We start from the raw sequence: 16,987 nt of genomic DNA, 5'->3' as shown, positions 1-16,987 counted from the left end.
TTAACATTACACCCCATACCCTTACCCCACTGCCCCATCTCCTTTCCCCTTCTAGGCCTCTGGTCTGGATGTACTGTAGCCCAGCAGAGAGGCAGCAGATGGGGATTAATGACCAACAGTCCCCCTGACTCCCCCAGGTCTGTTCCTATTGATCCCTGGCTGTTTGGCAGAGGAAGGCCAGAGAGGAGACAAGGGACCAGGAAGGCTGATGGAAGTGTGTGTCTGTTTGTCAGAGGAGTCTGATGGGAGGAGCTATAGGAGAATGGGCTCTTAGTAATGACCTGAATGGAATCAATGGAATGGAGTGTTTTATGTATTTGATACCGTCCGCCTATAGTTCCTAACATCAGCCTCCTTTGGTGTGTGTGTCTCTGTGATTAGTGACTGTGTTGTCGTCTGTGTTGTCATCTCCTCGCCTCTCCCCTTCACTCCTAAGTACTCACCCTGTCTATCAGCCAATGATCTCTATCTGCCTGACATCACTACCAAATCATTCAGCTCTGTCCTGTTCTCTCCTCTTCTCTCCCTGCGAGAGATATCTCACTATCAGTTCTCTTAATGTACTGTTACTGATAGCGGTAGGTCCATTCCTTAAGATCTCCACATGCAGATAGCCCCTTATGTCTATGATATAATTAAGCAATAAGGCCCGAGGGGGTGTGGTATATGGCCAATAAACAATGGCTAAGGGCCTGGAATACAGCCCTTAGCCGTAGTATATTGGCCATATACCACAAACCCCCGAGGTACCTTATTAATATTATAAATTGGTTCCCAATGTAATTAGAACAGTAAAAATAAATGCTTTGTCATACCCGTGGTATACAGTCTTATATACTATGGCTGTCAGCCAGTCAGCATTCAGGGCTTGAACCACATGGTTTATACATGTGGTTATATATCTGAGATGTTTTATTCTAAATCAAATGTTATTGGAATGTATAAAATCACTTTTCAATCGTAGTCAACATTATAATGGTGATGTAATGTTTACCTTGGCATTCCCCTGTGTGTGTGTCTGTGTGTGTGAAACTAGTTTTGTGGATCAAAAGCCACTGGATAAACAACCATGTTGTTACAGTTGGATGTTGTGTTTGGACAGCATTGCCATGTGTAGGTGTCTTATCTGTGATCTCACTTTGGTCTAACACTTAATGTATGTGGGAGTGTTGCTTTAGTCTTAGTGGTTAAGGAAATGTAACTTTCATCACTTTCACATCTCTGATGCATTATCTGTTGCATTACCTTCAGTAAGACACATGTCAGTGGTTTAGCCCGTTGATGGGCTCTAATCAGTGGGTGAGCCTGAGGGCCTTCTAGGCCTTCAGATAATTTATTTTAAATAAAATGTTGCTTTAATTTCAACTTAATATTTAGAATAATTTTTATGATCTTCTGATTTCATCTCTTCAGTTTGTGTTGGAAAGAGAATACTTTCCCTGGGTAGAAAAATATACCTAGCTCAGTCAGCCATTGGGTAGGCCTTCAGAAGCTTTATTAGAGCAGACATTTGGAGTGACAGGTGAATGAACCAATCGCATTTGGGTGCAATGGGTGGGACTATTTGGGAAAAAAACATGAAGGCCTAGACATGTCACTACTGATGAGCCAATAGTGAGCAGTAGGCTAGTTTTCCCATGCTTTTGTTGTAGTCTGTGTGACAATGGCGGCAACTGTAGCAGATGTTATTGAGGAGGATGTGGTGGCTAATTTGTTAGCATCGTCATTTTCAAGACTAACTTTCAACGAGAAGTTAAATGTTGTGCAGAGGGGGAGGCCAAATCCAGCACTGCCAGGATTGGTGCAACGAGGAAAGAACTTTGAAAGGCATTTTCAAGCTGGCATTTTCAGTTTTATGAAGTCAGCTCTGCCAAATATACTTACAAACATGCAAATAATTCCTCTCGCTCTCCTTGTTCAGATGCTGTCAGTGCAGTGCCTCCCTGTCCCACTGGTACTATCAGAAGGAGGGCCGGCTCTTCTGCAAGAAGGATTACTGGGCCAAGTTCGGAGAGCTGTGCCATGGATGCAACGACCCCATCACAACCGGCCTGATCATGGTAAGATAGTCTTCCACAAACAGCACAGTAACTAGATCCTCCTGACTACAGTACTAGGTATCCCTCTCCTCTCTGTCTTCACCAGTCAATCTCTCTAATCAGCCACAGACTTGATACGACACTCCTGTTACAGTCTGTCGGATATGGTTTCCCCAACAACATCCACACAAACACTGGTCTCCACTTTACAGTACCTGTAATTATACCATATGCTTTACACATCCCTGTAAGCTTTCCAGGGAGAGTCATTAACTGTTGTTTAAGTAAAGAGAACAGTCTGAGAGGAGAGGTGGTGAAAGGGCATGTGGAGGATGGACATACTCTATGATTTTCCCTTCTCTGATCAGGGGTGTTGGGTTGTTCTGAAATGGGTTTAATAACTTTACTAGTCACTAGAGCAGGGTTCAGCCACCAGACAGATAATATTAAAGCTTCTGCCAAGAGTACTTGGAAATATGTCAACGTCTACATTGTGAAAAAGACACGCCTGCATTGCATAAGGAGCAGATAAAAACGTGAGTGTAGCCTGTGAGAAATATTGTTAATTGTGCGGTAACCATTTGCATTCTCCCCAGCAGTAGCATGTCACACTTTGAAATGTGGTATATTACCATCATGCCATTTGAAGTGGGATTTCACCTGGTTTCTCTCTTTAGTATATCAAAATGGGTGAAATATTGTGGTGACTTAATCCATGTTTATGAGCTATGTTGTGTTCAGTATGCCATAAGGGTTGCCCACGCAGATAGATAGAAATGGAAATAGGTATTTTGTATTGCAAATCAGCCATAGGCAGGCGGCATAGGCGGCACATGAGTGTCAAGTTTGGGGAAGCTAATTTTCACCATAAATACACTTTTATAATAAAGCATTCCATTCATCATCACTTTTGCAGACTTATGTAAGATAGCCTACTATTCCTAATGTGATGAGTAGATTGGATAGTCATAATTTTGGCTAATAATATAACTCAATCACTGTTTGCAAAAAAGACAGTTCAATGCATGGCTGAGCACGTAGAGTAGGCTTAAACTATAGGCTACAGTGCCTTCAGAAAGTATTCATAGCCCTTGACTTATTCCACAGTTGGTGTTATTACATGTGTATGTGTATACTAGACAGCACAACGTGTTGATGTCACGTTGCGCAGTACAAGACTAGGGACTCGGTTTGTTTCACTTTTTAACAACAAACTACCTAGTTAGATAATAAAAGTTTACAATAGTTTTCCTATTCATACAGTGCCTTGCGAAAGTATTCGGCCCCCTTGAACTTTGCGACCTTTTGCCACATTTCAGGCTTCAAACATAAAGATATAAAACTGTATTTTTTTGTGAAGAATCAACAACAAGTGAGACACAATCACGAAGTGGAACAACATTTATTGGATATTTCAAACTTTTTTAACAAATCAAAAACTGAAAAATTGGGCGTGCAAAATTATTCAGCCCCTTTACTTTCAGTGCAGCAAACTCTCTCCAGAAGTTCAGTGAGGATCTCTGAATGATCCAATGTTGACCTAAATGACTAATGATGATAAATACAATCCACCTGTGTGTAATCAAGTCTCCGTATAAATGCACCTGCACTGTGATAGTCTCAGAGGTCCGTTAAAAGCGCAGAGAGCATCATGAAGAACAAGGAACACACCAGGCAGGTCCGAGATACTGTTGTGAAGAAGTTTAAAGCCGGATTTGGATACAAAAAGATTTCCCAAGCTTTAAACATCCAAGGAGCACTGTGCAAGCGATAATATTGAAATGGAAGGAGTATCAGACCACTGCAAATCTTTCAAGACCTGGCCGTCCCTCTAAACTTTCAGCTCATACAAGGAGAAGACTGATCAGAGATGCAGCCAAGAGGCCCATGATCACTCTGGATGAACTGCAGAGATCTACAGCTGAGGTGGGAGACTCTGTCCATAGGACAACAATCAGTCGTATATTGCACAAATCTGGCCTTTATGGAAGAGTGGCAAGAAGAAAGCCATTTCTTAAAGATATCCATAAAAAGTGTAGTTTAAAGTTTGCCACAAGCCACCTGGGAGACACACCAAACATGTGGAAGAAGGTGCTCTGGTCAGATGAAACCAAAATTGAACTTTTTGGAAACAATGCAAAACGTTATGTTTGGCGTAAAAGCAACACAGCTCATCACCCTGAACACACCATCCCCACTGTCAAACATGGTGGTGGCAGCATCATGGTTTGGGCCTGCTTTTCTTCAGCAGGGACAGGGAAGATGGTTAAAATTGATGGGAAGATGGATGGAGCCAAATACAGGACCATTCTGGAAGAAAACCTGATGGAGTCTGCAAAAGACCTGAGACTGGGACGGAGATTTGTCTTCCAACAAGACAATGATCCAAAACATAAAGCAAAATCTACAATGGAATGGTTCAAAAATAAACATATCCAGGTGTTAGAATGGTCAAGTCAAAGTCCAGACCTGAATCCAATCGAGAATCTGTGGAAAGAACTGAAAACTGCTGTTCATAAATGCTCTCCATCCAACCTCACTGAGCTCGAGCTGTTTTGCAAGGAGGAATGGGAAAAAATTTCAGTCTCTCGATGTGCAAAACTGATAGAGACATACCCCAAGCGACTTACAGCTGTAATCGCAGCAAAAGGTGGCGCTACAAAGTATTAACTTAAGGGGGCTGAATAATTTTGCACGCCCAATTTTTCAGTTTTGATTTGTTAAAAAAGTTTGAAATATCCAATAAATGTCGTTCCACTTCATGATTGTGTCCCACTTGTTGTTGATTCTTCACAAAAAAATACAGTTTTATATCTTTATGTTTGAAGCCTGAAATGTGGCAAAAGGTCGCAAAGTTCAAGGGGGCCGAATACTTTCGCAAGGCACTGTATCTGGATCCTGGGACGCAGTTCGCGTTAACGCTGGGACCGCTGATATATGTCCCGGGATCCGTGCTCAAACAAGGTGGTACTACATTGCCGGAGCAGCTAGCCTAGCTGCTAGCTATCAAGCTAGGCAACCTGGTCTACTATTGACGGATACCAAGCACGCTAAGCGGTTAGCCCTTGTGGCTAGGGCCGCACTATTTGTCTCGGTTTTAGGACTACTGATTTCCAGAGTTTTCTACTGCCGGCGTCTCTCATTTCACGGAGTGAATAGTGGACTCGTCATACAATTAGTACTGTCATGCCTCTGAAAAAAGACAAGGATCACATCTCTGCTGGGCAGGTACATTAACTCTTGTAGAAGAGTTTCCTATAAGTAAATTATACTTCAGCAGGAAAATAACTTTAAAAGCTTTGTACAAATTATCATGGAGTCTACCAACAAACGGCTGGACTACCTTACTAAAGATATACAAGACATTAAAACAAGCCTTCAGTTCACACAGAAGGATGTGGATGTATTGAAGACCACACAAGATACACTTTCCAGAAACTGTTCCTCTATGCGGAATGAAATCACCACAGTCAGGGAGGGCCTCCAGAACATGTCTGGGAAGGCAGAATGAAATCACCACAGTCAGGGAGGGCCTCCAGAACATGTCTGGGAATGCTGATTACCTGGATGGACAATTGAGGAGAAATAATATTGTAATAGATGGTATCCAGGAGAGCCAAAGTGAGATATGAGCTGAATCAGAGGACAAAGTTCGAAAGCTGTTTTCTGAGGCGCTACAATCGGATCGACATGTTGAACTGGAACGTGCTCACCTGTCTGGGAAGCCAGGGGTCTCTAGTGGTACCAATGGAACCAGACCAAGGCCAACTGTAGTGAAATTCCTCAGGTTCAAGGATAAGCTTGCAGTCCTTGAAAAAGCCAAATGCCTTAAATGGTCCTTCATCTTCATCATCTCCGATGCAGTCCGTCAAAGAAGAAAGGAACTAATACCAGCTATGAAGGCTGCAAGAGAACGAGGTGACATGACATATCTGATGTATGACCAATTGATTGTTCACCCACCCTCCCAAGGGGACATACACAAGTAATTCCAGCCACACACACACACTGACTGACGCTAACATTGACTGACTGACTGAGATTCCAACTTCTGATTCATGATTGGACATTTAAATACTGTAAATCTACCAAAGAAAGGTCTGTTAATTGCTCACTTGAATATATGCAGTTTAAGGAACAGAATTCATGAAATATGCTGTCTAGCGCATCAAACAAGATTCATCTATTGGCAATATCAGAGACTCACTTGGACCCTTCTTTTGAGGATGCTGAGATCTCTATACATGGACACAATTTGTTCAGGAGGGACAGAAATAGATGTGTGGGTTGCAGTTTAGATCCAGAGTCATATTCCAGCAAAACAACGTAAGGACTTAATGTTGACTGGATTAGAGGCGCAATGGGTACAGGTGCATTGACCACATTTGAAACCTATACTAGTTGGTTGCTGCTATTAGCCTCCTAATGCTGATGTGAAATATCTTGATGTAATTTGTGAAATGTTGGATAAGGTATCTGATGAAAATAGGGAAATATGTTTTTGGGGAGATATGAATATAGATTTTTTTTTAAACACCAACTGTCCAATGAGAAAAAAACGTATTTCTGTTGCCAATTTATGTAACCTGACCCAAGTTGTGACATTACCAACCAGAACGTTCACTAATAGGTCCGGTATCACATCATCAACTTGTATCGATCACAATTTTACTAACATGGCTGAACATTGTTCTAAACCTGTATCAGTGGCACTGGGTTGCAGTAATCATAACTTGGTTGCACTCACTAGGAAACTAAAATACCAAAGGCTGGCCCTAAGGTAATCTACCTTCCAATGGCACGTTGTTTTAGCTAATCCAAGTTTATAATTTTAAAAGGCTAATGGTTCATTAGAAAACCCTTTTGCAATTGTGTTGGCATAGCTGAAAACTGTTGTGCTGATTTAAAGAAGCAATAAAACTGGCCTTATTTAGACTACGTAGTTAAGTATCTGGACCATCAGCATTTGTGGATTTGATCACAGGCTCAAAATGGCCAGAAAAAAATTGTCAGTCTATTCTTGTTCTGCGAAATGAAGGCAATTCCATGTGAGAAATTGCCAAGAAACTGAAGATCTCGTACAACGCTGTGTACTACTCCCTTCACAGAACAGCGCAAACTGGCTCTAACCAGAATAGAAAAAAGAATCTTAGGCCCCGGTGCACAACTGAGCAAGAGGACAAGTACATTAGTGTCTAGTTTGAGAAACAGACGCCTCACAAGTCCTCAACTGGCAGCTTCATTAAATAGTACCTGCAAAACACCAGTCTCAACGTCAACAGTGAAGAGGTGACTCCGGGATGCTGGCCTTCAAGGCAGAGTTCCTCTGTCCAGTGTCTGTTCTTTTGCCCATCTTAATCTTTTCTTTTTATTGGCCTGTCCGAGATATGGCTTTTTCTTTGCAACTCTGCCTAGAAGGCAGGATTCCTCCAGTTTAGACCAAGCAGCCTTCATGTTCGCAGCATTGTCTGTCACCAGTGCAAATACCTTCTGTGGTCCAGGTCATTGATGATTGCGTTCAGCTCATCTGCAATGTAGAGGCCGGTGTGTCTGTTGTGCCTTGTGTCTGTGCTCTTGTAGAATACTGGTTGAGGGGTGGAGATGATAGTTAACTATTCCTTGCCCACGAACATTTGACCACCCATCAGAGATGATTGCAATGCAGTCTGCTTTCTCTATGATTTGCTTGACCTTCACTTGAACTCTGTTGAACTCTGCATCCACCAAATGAGTAGATAAAGCATGTCTGGTTGAAGGAGTGTATGCTGGGCAAAGGAAATTCAGAAATCTCTTCCAATACACATTGCCTGTGAGCATCGGGGGTGAACCAGTTGCATACACAGCTCAAGCAAGACATTCATCAGCATTTCTCTGACTACGTTCCGCCATTGAGTCAAAAAACACTTCTGATTCCCGGAGGACCATGAGCTGTTGCTATCATTCAAGTGTCTGATTCATAATTTTCACCTTGAATAGAGGTAGAGGGACTTTTGTCAGAGGTTGGTTGTTGTGAGTGCTGAGGTAACTTGGCCAGATGATTCTGCATCTTTGTTGCATTCTTCACATATGATTTGGCACAGTATTTGCAAATGTACACAGCTTTTCCTTCTACATTAGCTGCAGTGAAATGTCTCCACGCATCAGATAGTGCCTGTGGCATTTTCCTGTAAAGATTAGAAAAAAAAGTTTTAAAAAAAAACATACAATTCCATGTACAGATAAATAGTTAAGCAGTTAGTTTAAACAACTCCTTTTGTAAGATACATGTTTTAAAATGAAACATGTATGGAAACAGGTGAATTAACACACCCCAGTTAGCAGGTTCAAGCAAGCTCAAACCCATATGGTAGCAAAAACTAACTAGCAGAAATTGTTAAAAGTTAGAAATGATTTAAACACACTTTGCTGTAGGCTACTATTTACTAGTTAACAAAAAAGCATGTATGTCATATAAAATATATTCACCACACCCAGTATTGTAATCAAAATTTACCAGAAAGCATGCAGTCCTTGGCTCAGACATTGTAGCAGTGTGGACTCAATAGCATCTCATTAGTGTGCAAGATCTTGAGAATCAGCTGTACATGTGATGGAAGAGTGCACTGCACATGTGATGAAGAATGCACTGTGCATGCAGAGGGTTGCAATTCCATTGAATTGGGGATAGTTAAACCAAAATATGCCACAAGACCTAGAAATGCCTTATGTGTATCCCACAAAAAAAGGTTCACTGTTATAAGCTAACTTTTTTGATGAATTTAAGCAAAATTCCCAGGCTTAACCTCCCATGGAAAATGTCTGGGAAATTTTAGTGGAAAGTTTATGACCCTTTGCAACCCTACTGAGCAGTGAACTAAGAATGGTGTCTGAGTGGGTTGATATGAATAAATTGGCATTGAACATTTCTAAAACTAAATGTATTGTATTTGGTTTAAGATATACAGTATACTTGCTGATGATCCCCAATTGTATTTGTCGATGAATATAATGCATTTAGAGCAATTAAAAATAAAATAAATAAACTACAGAACACATAGATAATATTGTTTATTAAGATGGGTAAGGGAATTGCTGTTACAAGAAAATGTTCAGAGTATGTAACATCTAGCACACTGAATCAGATGATTCAATCCCTGGTCCTATCACATCTATCACACTCTGCAGCAAAGACGGATATCAAACATCTCCAAATGGCTCAAAACAGGGCTGCCAGATTAGCACTTCACTGCTCAAAACAGGGCTGCCAGATTAGCTCTTCACTGCTCAAAACAGGGCTGCCAGATTAGCTCTTCAATGCTCTATCTGTATGAATATTATCCAAATACATCAGAATCTCTCATGGCTTTACTTTAAAAACAAATTACTCTCCAGTCTTCTGATTTTCTTTAAGAATGTTATATAAAAAAAATATATATATATTTTTCAGGCCAATTAGTACACACTAGCAACATGCATAACCACCAAACCAGACCGGCAAATTCAGGGCAGCAAAGACAACCCATGCCAAGGACAAATCACCTTAAATCTGCAGTTTTATACAGGGCCGTAGCTGAATGGTACTCTTTACCAATCCATATTTCTCAGGCAAAAAGTAAATCAACGTTCAAGAAAAAAATAAAATAACATCTAATGACTGGACAGGAAATAGAAAGTATCAACTAAATGTTAAATGTGTTTCCTGTCAGGTAATTTAATTGTCTGTATTGTCTACTTGTTTAATGATTGAAGTCTTGATTTGTTGTGGTTTGTAATGTCTCGATAATTGGTGTTGGACGCCAGGAAGATTAGCTAGCGCAACGGCGTTAGCTAATGGGGATCCTAATAATATTTAAAAAAAATAAATTACAGCCTAAATTCAAAATGGAATAAATCGATTTTATTTCTCAACAATATACACACAAAGGACAAAGTGAAAAAATGATTTTTTGAAATCTTAGCGCAGAAATATACAGAAATATCTAATTTAAATAAGTATTAATACTATGTAGAAGCACCTTTTGGCAGCGATTACAGCTGTGAGTCTTTCTGGGTACATTTCTAAGAGCTTTCAACACCTGGACCTGCAACATTTGTCCATTATTATTTTCAAAATCTTTCAAGCTCTGTCAAAATTGGTTGTTGATCATTGCTGGACAACAATTTTCAGGTCTTGCCATAGATTTAGAGTAAATTTTAATCAAAACGGGAACTCAGCCACTCAGGAACATTCACTATCTTTTTGGTAAGTAACTCCGGTGTAGATTTGGCCTTGTGTTTTAGGTTATTGTTCTTCTGAAAAGTGAATTCTTCTCCAAGTGTCTGGTGGAAAGCAGACTGAACCAGGGTTTCCTCTAGGATTTTGCCTCTTGAACCAACTAGCCCTCTAAATTAACACCTTAGAATATCCTTTATTTTATGATCTACTGAGACCACTCTAATTCACTACACTTTTCTAATCTGACATCCTCTTTCATATAATGTCTGTCTGATTTTCTATTTGATAGCAGGGTGGTGGTAGGAGAGTACATATTGTGCTTGTTGTTAAACTGTAAGAGTGAGTTGTTTGGGCCCTGGGTTAAAATAAGGGTGATATTGAGAAATATGTTAAAGATGACAACATTTGAGCCTGGTTGATTTCACATTAAGCCTGCTAAGTTTCTCCGTTACATGATGTCACCTCCTCTCGTTCCATGATCTCTGGGTCTGAAAAAAACCTCTCACCAGAAATAGATTAGTCTAGTCTACTTTCTCTCTTTCCCTTTCTCAGTCCTTTATTGTTGTATTTGTTCAATCTACCATAAGCCTTTTCACTGGCATCTTTGACCTGACTTCTGGACAGATCCAATCCCACCACACTGCACTATCATGTAGGGTTTCTATTGGCCAATCCCAACTCACTAAGATCACTTTATTAGTCAATTGCATACAAGGTCCTACCAAAATTTGACCTCCGTTTTCAACCCAACACATACATACAGTACCAGTCAAAAGTTTGGACACACTCTAGGGTTTTTCTTTATTTGTACTATTTTGTACATTGTGGCTTGGTCTCTTACCAAATAGGGCTATCTTCTGCATAACCCCCTACCCTGTCACAACACAACTGATTGGCTCAAATGCATTAAGAAGGAAAGAAATTCCACAAATTAGCTTTTAAGAAGGCACACCTGTTAATTGAAATTCATTCCAGGTGACTACCTCATCAAGCTGGTTGAGAGAATGCCAAGAGTGTGCAAAGCTGTCATCAAGGCAAAGGGTGGCTACTTTGAAGAATCTCAAATATAAAATATATTTTGATTTGTTTAACACTTTTTTTGGTTACTACATGATTCCATATGTGTTATTTCATAATTGTATTTATCACATACACATGGTTGGCAGATGTTAATGCAAGTGTAGCGAAATGCTTGTGCTTTTGGTTCCGACACTGCAGTAAGATCTAACAAGTAATCTAACAATTCCCCAATAACTACCTAATACACACAAATCTAATGGGGTGAATGAGAATATGTACATATAAATATATGGATGAGTTGGAAGCGTCCGTGTATCTATGTGTCCGTGCAAGTATGTGTCATTACACTCAGCCCTCTGCAGTGCAAGGTCAGTAATGAACCACCCACCCAGTGGAGACCAGCAGAGTCCAAAGTGAATCAGAGATGGCAGATAGCGCTCACCCTGCCCTGCTACCCATTACCTAGTCCTCTACAGGGCCAGATGTATCAGTCACATTCCCATTACAGTGCAAAGACATCAGCTATTGATTGACGTCTGACCGCGGTTCAGTTCAACCAAGACGGTCAGGCAATCACGTTTACACAAAAATGTCAGACCAATGGTGTTATAGACGGACGGACTGACCAACTGAACTGAATGGCAGACGAGGTCAATTTCCTCTGCTTATTTTCATCCCCTACACTCTGGACGTGTGGCGTGATGCAGTCCAATCCCACACTGCCCACCCTTGGCATCCGGCCAGCGAAACAGGGCAGACTGCATTTTTCTTCAGCCCACAAAATGCATCCTCTGAAAGAGGGTAGTGTTTTGGTTGTTGGAGCCGGGACATAGAAGCACTCTAAAATAGTGTGATGCAATGTGGGTATGACTCAGTCTGCCTGCTGATTGAAATGTTAAATTGATTAGGTCGTTTGGGTAGGAGAAGAGAACGACATGAATAGAGACATTTCTCACCATGTCACTGTGCCTCTGCCTTCGATGAGTCTAGAGCCTCAAAATGGATAATTGAGAAATTATCAATTTCTCAAACAGCTTAGTTTAATTCCTTCCGCTCTGGTATAGTGTTGCAGTGTCCAGTGGGAGTAGGCAGGCTATGCCCCTGCAAGTATTCTAATGGGGTATTCATGACCCCAAGGCAAGCATGACAACCACAACTCCAAGATAATTAACTCCCTTTGGTGGTTAATAATACATTTGAAGGCCAGGATCAATTTCACTATTGTTATCAGTGGATGGATATTGTGAAATAGACATATTTTCAAGATACTTTACAGTACATGAAATGTCCCTCCCTTTCACAGACAATCCCAGTTTAGCCACATCTTATAACAACTGCCATTGGTGTGACAGCACATTGTTTAGGTGGGAGTAATGTTGTTTTCTGAGTGTCTCATAATCATCTCTATGGTCTGATTAGCCTTGAGTATCTGTTGGGAAAGACACTCACTTTCAGACATTAAGACTGTAAGATGTTCAGTTTGTGACCATGGTGATTGAGCAACAGTCAGTGAACAAAAGTGTCATATTCTGAAGTTTGGGTGGAAGTTGTTTTGTTTGTGTCTGATCAGATATGCCGGGGGTTTGTTGGAAAGTAGGCTAGAGTTACTGTAAGGGTTTCAGCATGTCAACATAGAGGTTGAGCAACAGTGGTAGCAGGAGTGTGTGTGAAATACAGAAAGGGGGCTTAGCAGGAAGGAAGTGTAATGTTATAGTGAGATGGAGTTGACTTACCATGACCTCCCTGCCTTGTCTTGTTTGCCTGCCTACAATGACTTTGTCAACATTTTCCATCCCACACCATAGAATGGAGAGATCTTTGCATATTCACACGTATCCACGCATAACAATATGAACTTCAACCTGGTCTGACACTGATGAGCGTCTTCAATGAGACCGCCGTCATTTATGACATTTGAGTACCTTTTCAGATTCAATATTCTTAGCTTTTTATTGGGGTTTTCCAATGATCTTATGTGTCGTGGCACATTCACATTCCTCCCCAGTAGAAACCTGTTTCAAACAACTTCATTTAAAAAAACACCTCCATGGGTTTTTTTTTCTTCCCCTACTAGTGAAATTTCCCAAACATGGTTTGTTATGTGACTGGTCTCAGTGGGTTGTCTTTGTTAGCTTCAAACAGCTACATTTTAGTCCTCCACGAAGCTCCATTTTGAAGGAGAGCATCAATAACATTGTCCAGCGCTTGTCTCCTCCACCATCAACGTCTGTCTGTCTTCCCTCCTGAAGACACAGGCTCTCTGTAGTGTTTAAGTTTTTACTCCTTTTTTAAACACTTTTTGTCACTCCTTAGGCTGTCGCAGTGCAGAGAGGAAGGAACGGATTCAATGAAAAAACATGACTACCAGTGGTTTTCAGACTGCTTTATCCATTTGGTATTTATATTTAAACTGCCTGGTTTGGGTTAGTATGGATACTTCTTTGAATGAGTCAATCAGTTGGGTAGTAACCTTTTTACTCCATGGTAAGAATTAGCCTCTCTACCAGGCCTTTCAGATATAGATAATAAAGCTTCATAACAGTCAGCCAGTCTTGCCGCCTGGTTAGTTTTAGCCTAGATGCCTTATTAGATTTGGCTGTCTGGTTGTGACCGCCTGGTTACATGTAGGCGATGTGACTGTTCAATGGACCAGTTATCTGTCCTGTCACCTTTTGGGTGGTTGGCTGGGATGCTCTGAAGCACTCAGGCTGCATTAGACTGAGTCTGAAATGGAGGCACTACATTTGACCGGGGCCCATATGTGCCATTTCAGACACATCCTCAATCGGTTGTGTGTGTTTTTGATGGGAGGTCCATCAGACACTGCAGGTGCCCCGGCCTTTCTCTATTAACATCTGCCGAGTCAGATGGCCCCAGGCAGCAGCTGGTATAAGAGAGCGGGGGGATAGAGGAAGGGGGGCGAGCGATGGACTGAGGTGAGAGAAAGAGGGAAAGTCTGACACAGAGAGAAAAGGCGAGTAAGAGAAGGAGAGGGCTAGAGACATAATAGAGTGAGCAAACACATGGGATAGCAGGGACCGTCATCCAGCCTGAAACCAAGATCGATGTCTGTCTGTGACTGTAGCACCTGGACAGGATCACTGATGCTACAGTTCCCTAAATAACATGTAAACACACCACCGCCACGCCCTGGCCTTTTCTGGCACTCCACAATGGTCACTGTGTTCAGCAAGTTATCACGTTATCATGTTATGGTGTGATGTGGTGATGCGTTGGTGTTCCTCTGCTTCATGTTTTACATTTAAAGAGCAGAGAATATTAACCATTACTGTGTTCTTAAAGGCACAATCTGGGATATTTCCAATGGCCATTTCAATTAATGATATACATGTAACTGCCAACAGAGTTCCTTTATGTTGGCAGTTACCTGTAAGTTACCCATTTGATTCTTGAAGAGCAAAAAAATGTATAACAGCCTCATGAGCTTAGTACAACTGTCTTACCCTATCATTACCCCAAATATAAGGTTTTATTACCTCATGGTGTTGAGTTTTGGTCATCTTCCTCTTAGGTGTTTGATGTTCCAGGTGGTTTGTATAGTAGATTGTGTTTAGGTTTTTAAAAGTATGTTTGTACTCTAATCTTCCAATATGTGCTTTTACAGATGTAGGATCTTAATTTGATCACCCAGGAAATGTTAAACGTGTAGTTTATTTGAGGTTTAAAAAGGCTTCGGAATTTTGTAATTTCCACTGAAATTTCAGACTTAATTTTCCCTTATGTAAAATGTATCAACCCCTACTAAAATGTCCATGAATTATAATCCACATAATAATTCACATTTCCTGTTGCTGCAGGATTATTTTCCCGCTGTAGCAAACTGGCTCAAATTAAGATCCTACATTTGTATAATCAGTCTGTCATCCTCCCCACTAGTACAGTAAGCCCTTTAATGCAAGTGATGTTAGATGACATGGTGGTGTTGCGTGAGGGCTTTGGCTGGCCCACTTTTTTTATTTGACATTTCCGACAGAGTATTAAATATGATCGCCTGTCAGCTGTGACTGAGCTACAGGAGGTTTGGAATAGGGGGGACTAGGGAAAGGGGGATGGGGGAAGAAAGAGGGAGAAATATAAGAGGGGGGTATTTTCTGAAGACATCAGAGAGGAGACACAGCCAGCAGGCGCATGGGTGGGCTGGACCAGGCAGGAAACGATGAGGTCATAGAAACAGAGAGCGAGAGCGGCTGCCGCTTGTTAGAGAGAGAGAGAGAGAGAGAGAGGGGCAACGAGGGAAGGAGGGGAATGAGCAGCCTGTGACATCGTTTCAGAGATGAGCTCAGTGGCAAAGGCGTGGACAGCTCCTCTCTTTCTCTCTCGCTCTCTGCCTCATCCTTTTCTCTCTCTCTCATTTGGCCTCTGCCTCTGTGTTGTTGTGACAGCAGTGTGGGCTCACCAGAATGAACTAGTCTTGCCGGGAGTAGAGTGGACTGTATAGGAAAGCAGCAGCAGGGAGGCTGTCATGGTGTCAGATTTATTTTTCTGGGGATTTTGCTGTCTCAAGCTGTGGAAAAGGGACAGAAAGGTAAGATGGCTTTCCCTATGTAGACTGTGATGGAGTGAAAGGGCTTGGCTAGCTTCAGCCGGTTGATTGGCGGGGTGGCAGTCGGGCTGTCTCAAGTGGCTTGTGTTGAGTAAGCAGGCCTGATTCTGCTGTGTTTGTGTTTTAGGTCTCCATCTCTCTCTCTATTGCATGTTTTAAGTAGAAATAGAACATCAATATTGATATTGTATTGTCCCTAAAATGATCTTGTTAAGAGATGTTTATGTTCATGTTGAAATGGTTGCAATGGTCTCTAAGAAACTGGGTCCATGACATATACATTTTTTTATTTAATAATTTTTGTTTCATGAAATAGACATGAGCCTAGGCGGTCACATGGTCTATATTTAGAGTAGGTCCTGCCCTAGATAAAGCATACTTTGAGCCCCAGCTACAGTAGGCTAGGCTTGTTAAAGATTGATTGTAGTGCTGAGATGACTGCAGCCTGCACTGTACATATGCACAATATAAACACACAGGCCCATGTATACGCAGTCACACACATGTACAGTGGTTTCTCTGAGCGTCTACCGGATGTCCACCTATCTATCAGATGGAACTCAAAGCTTCATTGACTGACCATGAAGTATCATGTTGATTTCATTAACAGCAGCCCTAAAGCAGTTGTGGCTCATCATGATGCTGTTGATGCTACAGGATGGCCTTAACATGCTGTAGATGCTACAGGATGGCCGTAACATGCTGTTGATGCTACAGGATGGCCGTAACATGCTGTTGATCCTACAGGGTGGCCGTAACATGCTGTTGATGCTACAGGATGGCCGTAACATGCTGTTGATGCTACAGGATGGCCGTAACATGCTGTAGGTGCTACAGGATGGCCGTAACATGCTGTTGCTGCTACAGGATGGCCGTAACATGCTGTTGATGCTACAGGATGGCCGTAACATGCTGTTGATCCTACAGGGTGGCCGTAACATGCTGTTGATGCTACAGGATGGCCGTAACATGCTACAGGATGGCCGTAACATGCTGTTGGTGCTACAGGATGGCCGTAACATGCTGTAGATGCAACAGGATGGCCGTAACATGCTGTAGATGCTACAGGATGGCCGTAACATGCTGTAGATGCTACAGGATGGCCGTAACATGCTGTTGATGCTACAGGATGGCCGTAACATGCTGTTGATGCTACAGGATGGCCGTAAC

At 41.7% G+C, this 16,987-nt stretch overlaps 1 protein-coding gene across 6 annotated transcripts in view; it reads left to right on the top strand.

Annotated features, from left to right (window-relative positions):
• LOC139382704 (LIM domain kinase 1-like) overlaps window positions 1–16,987 on the top strand; it is a 72,312-nt gene that overhangs the window by 28,467 nt on the left and 26,858 nt on the right. For 4 of the 6 annotated variants that reach the window (XR_011628653.1, XR_011628654.1, XM_071126806.1 and 1 more), the window contains one exon: window positions 1,922–2,060. Coding sequence is in view for 3 of the 6 variants with exons in the window: in XM_071126806.1 (XP_070982907.1) it covers window positions 1,922–2,060 (139 nt within the window). In the remaining 3 variants the exon portion in view is untranslated. Of the gene's footprint in view, window positions 1–1,921; window positions 2,061–15,532; window positions 15,800–16,987 lie in introns of those variants that run through there. The other 2 variants (XR_011628655.1, XM_071126808.1) reach the window with 2 other exon arrangements.

The sequence above is a fragment of the Oncorhynchus clarkii genome, chromosome 24 (assembly GCF_045791955.1).
Source record: "Oncorhynchus clarkii lewisi isolate Uvic-CL-2024 chromosome 24, UVic_Ocla_1.0, whole genome shotgun sequence".
Classification (NCBI taxonomy): Eukaryota; Metazoa; Chordata; class Actinopteri; order Salmoniformes; family Salmonidae; genus Oncorhynchus; species Oncorhynchus clarkii.
This window is presented reverse-complemented; position numbering and strand designations above follow the sequence as displayed.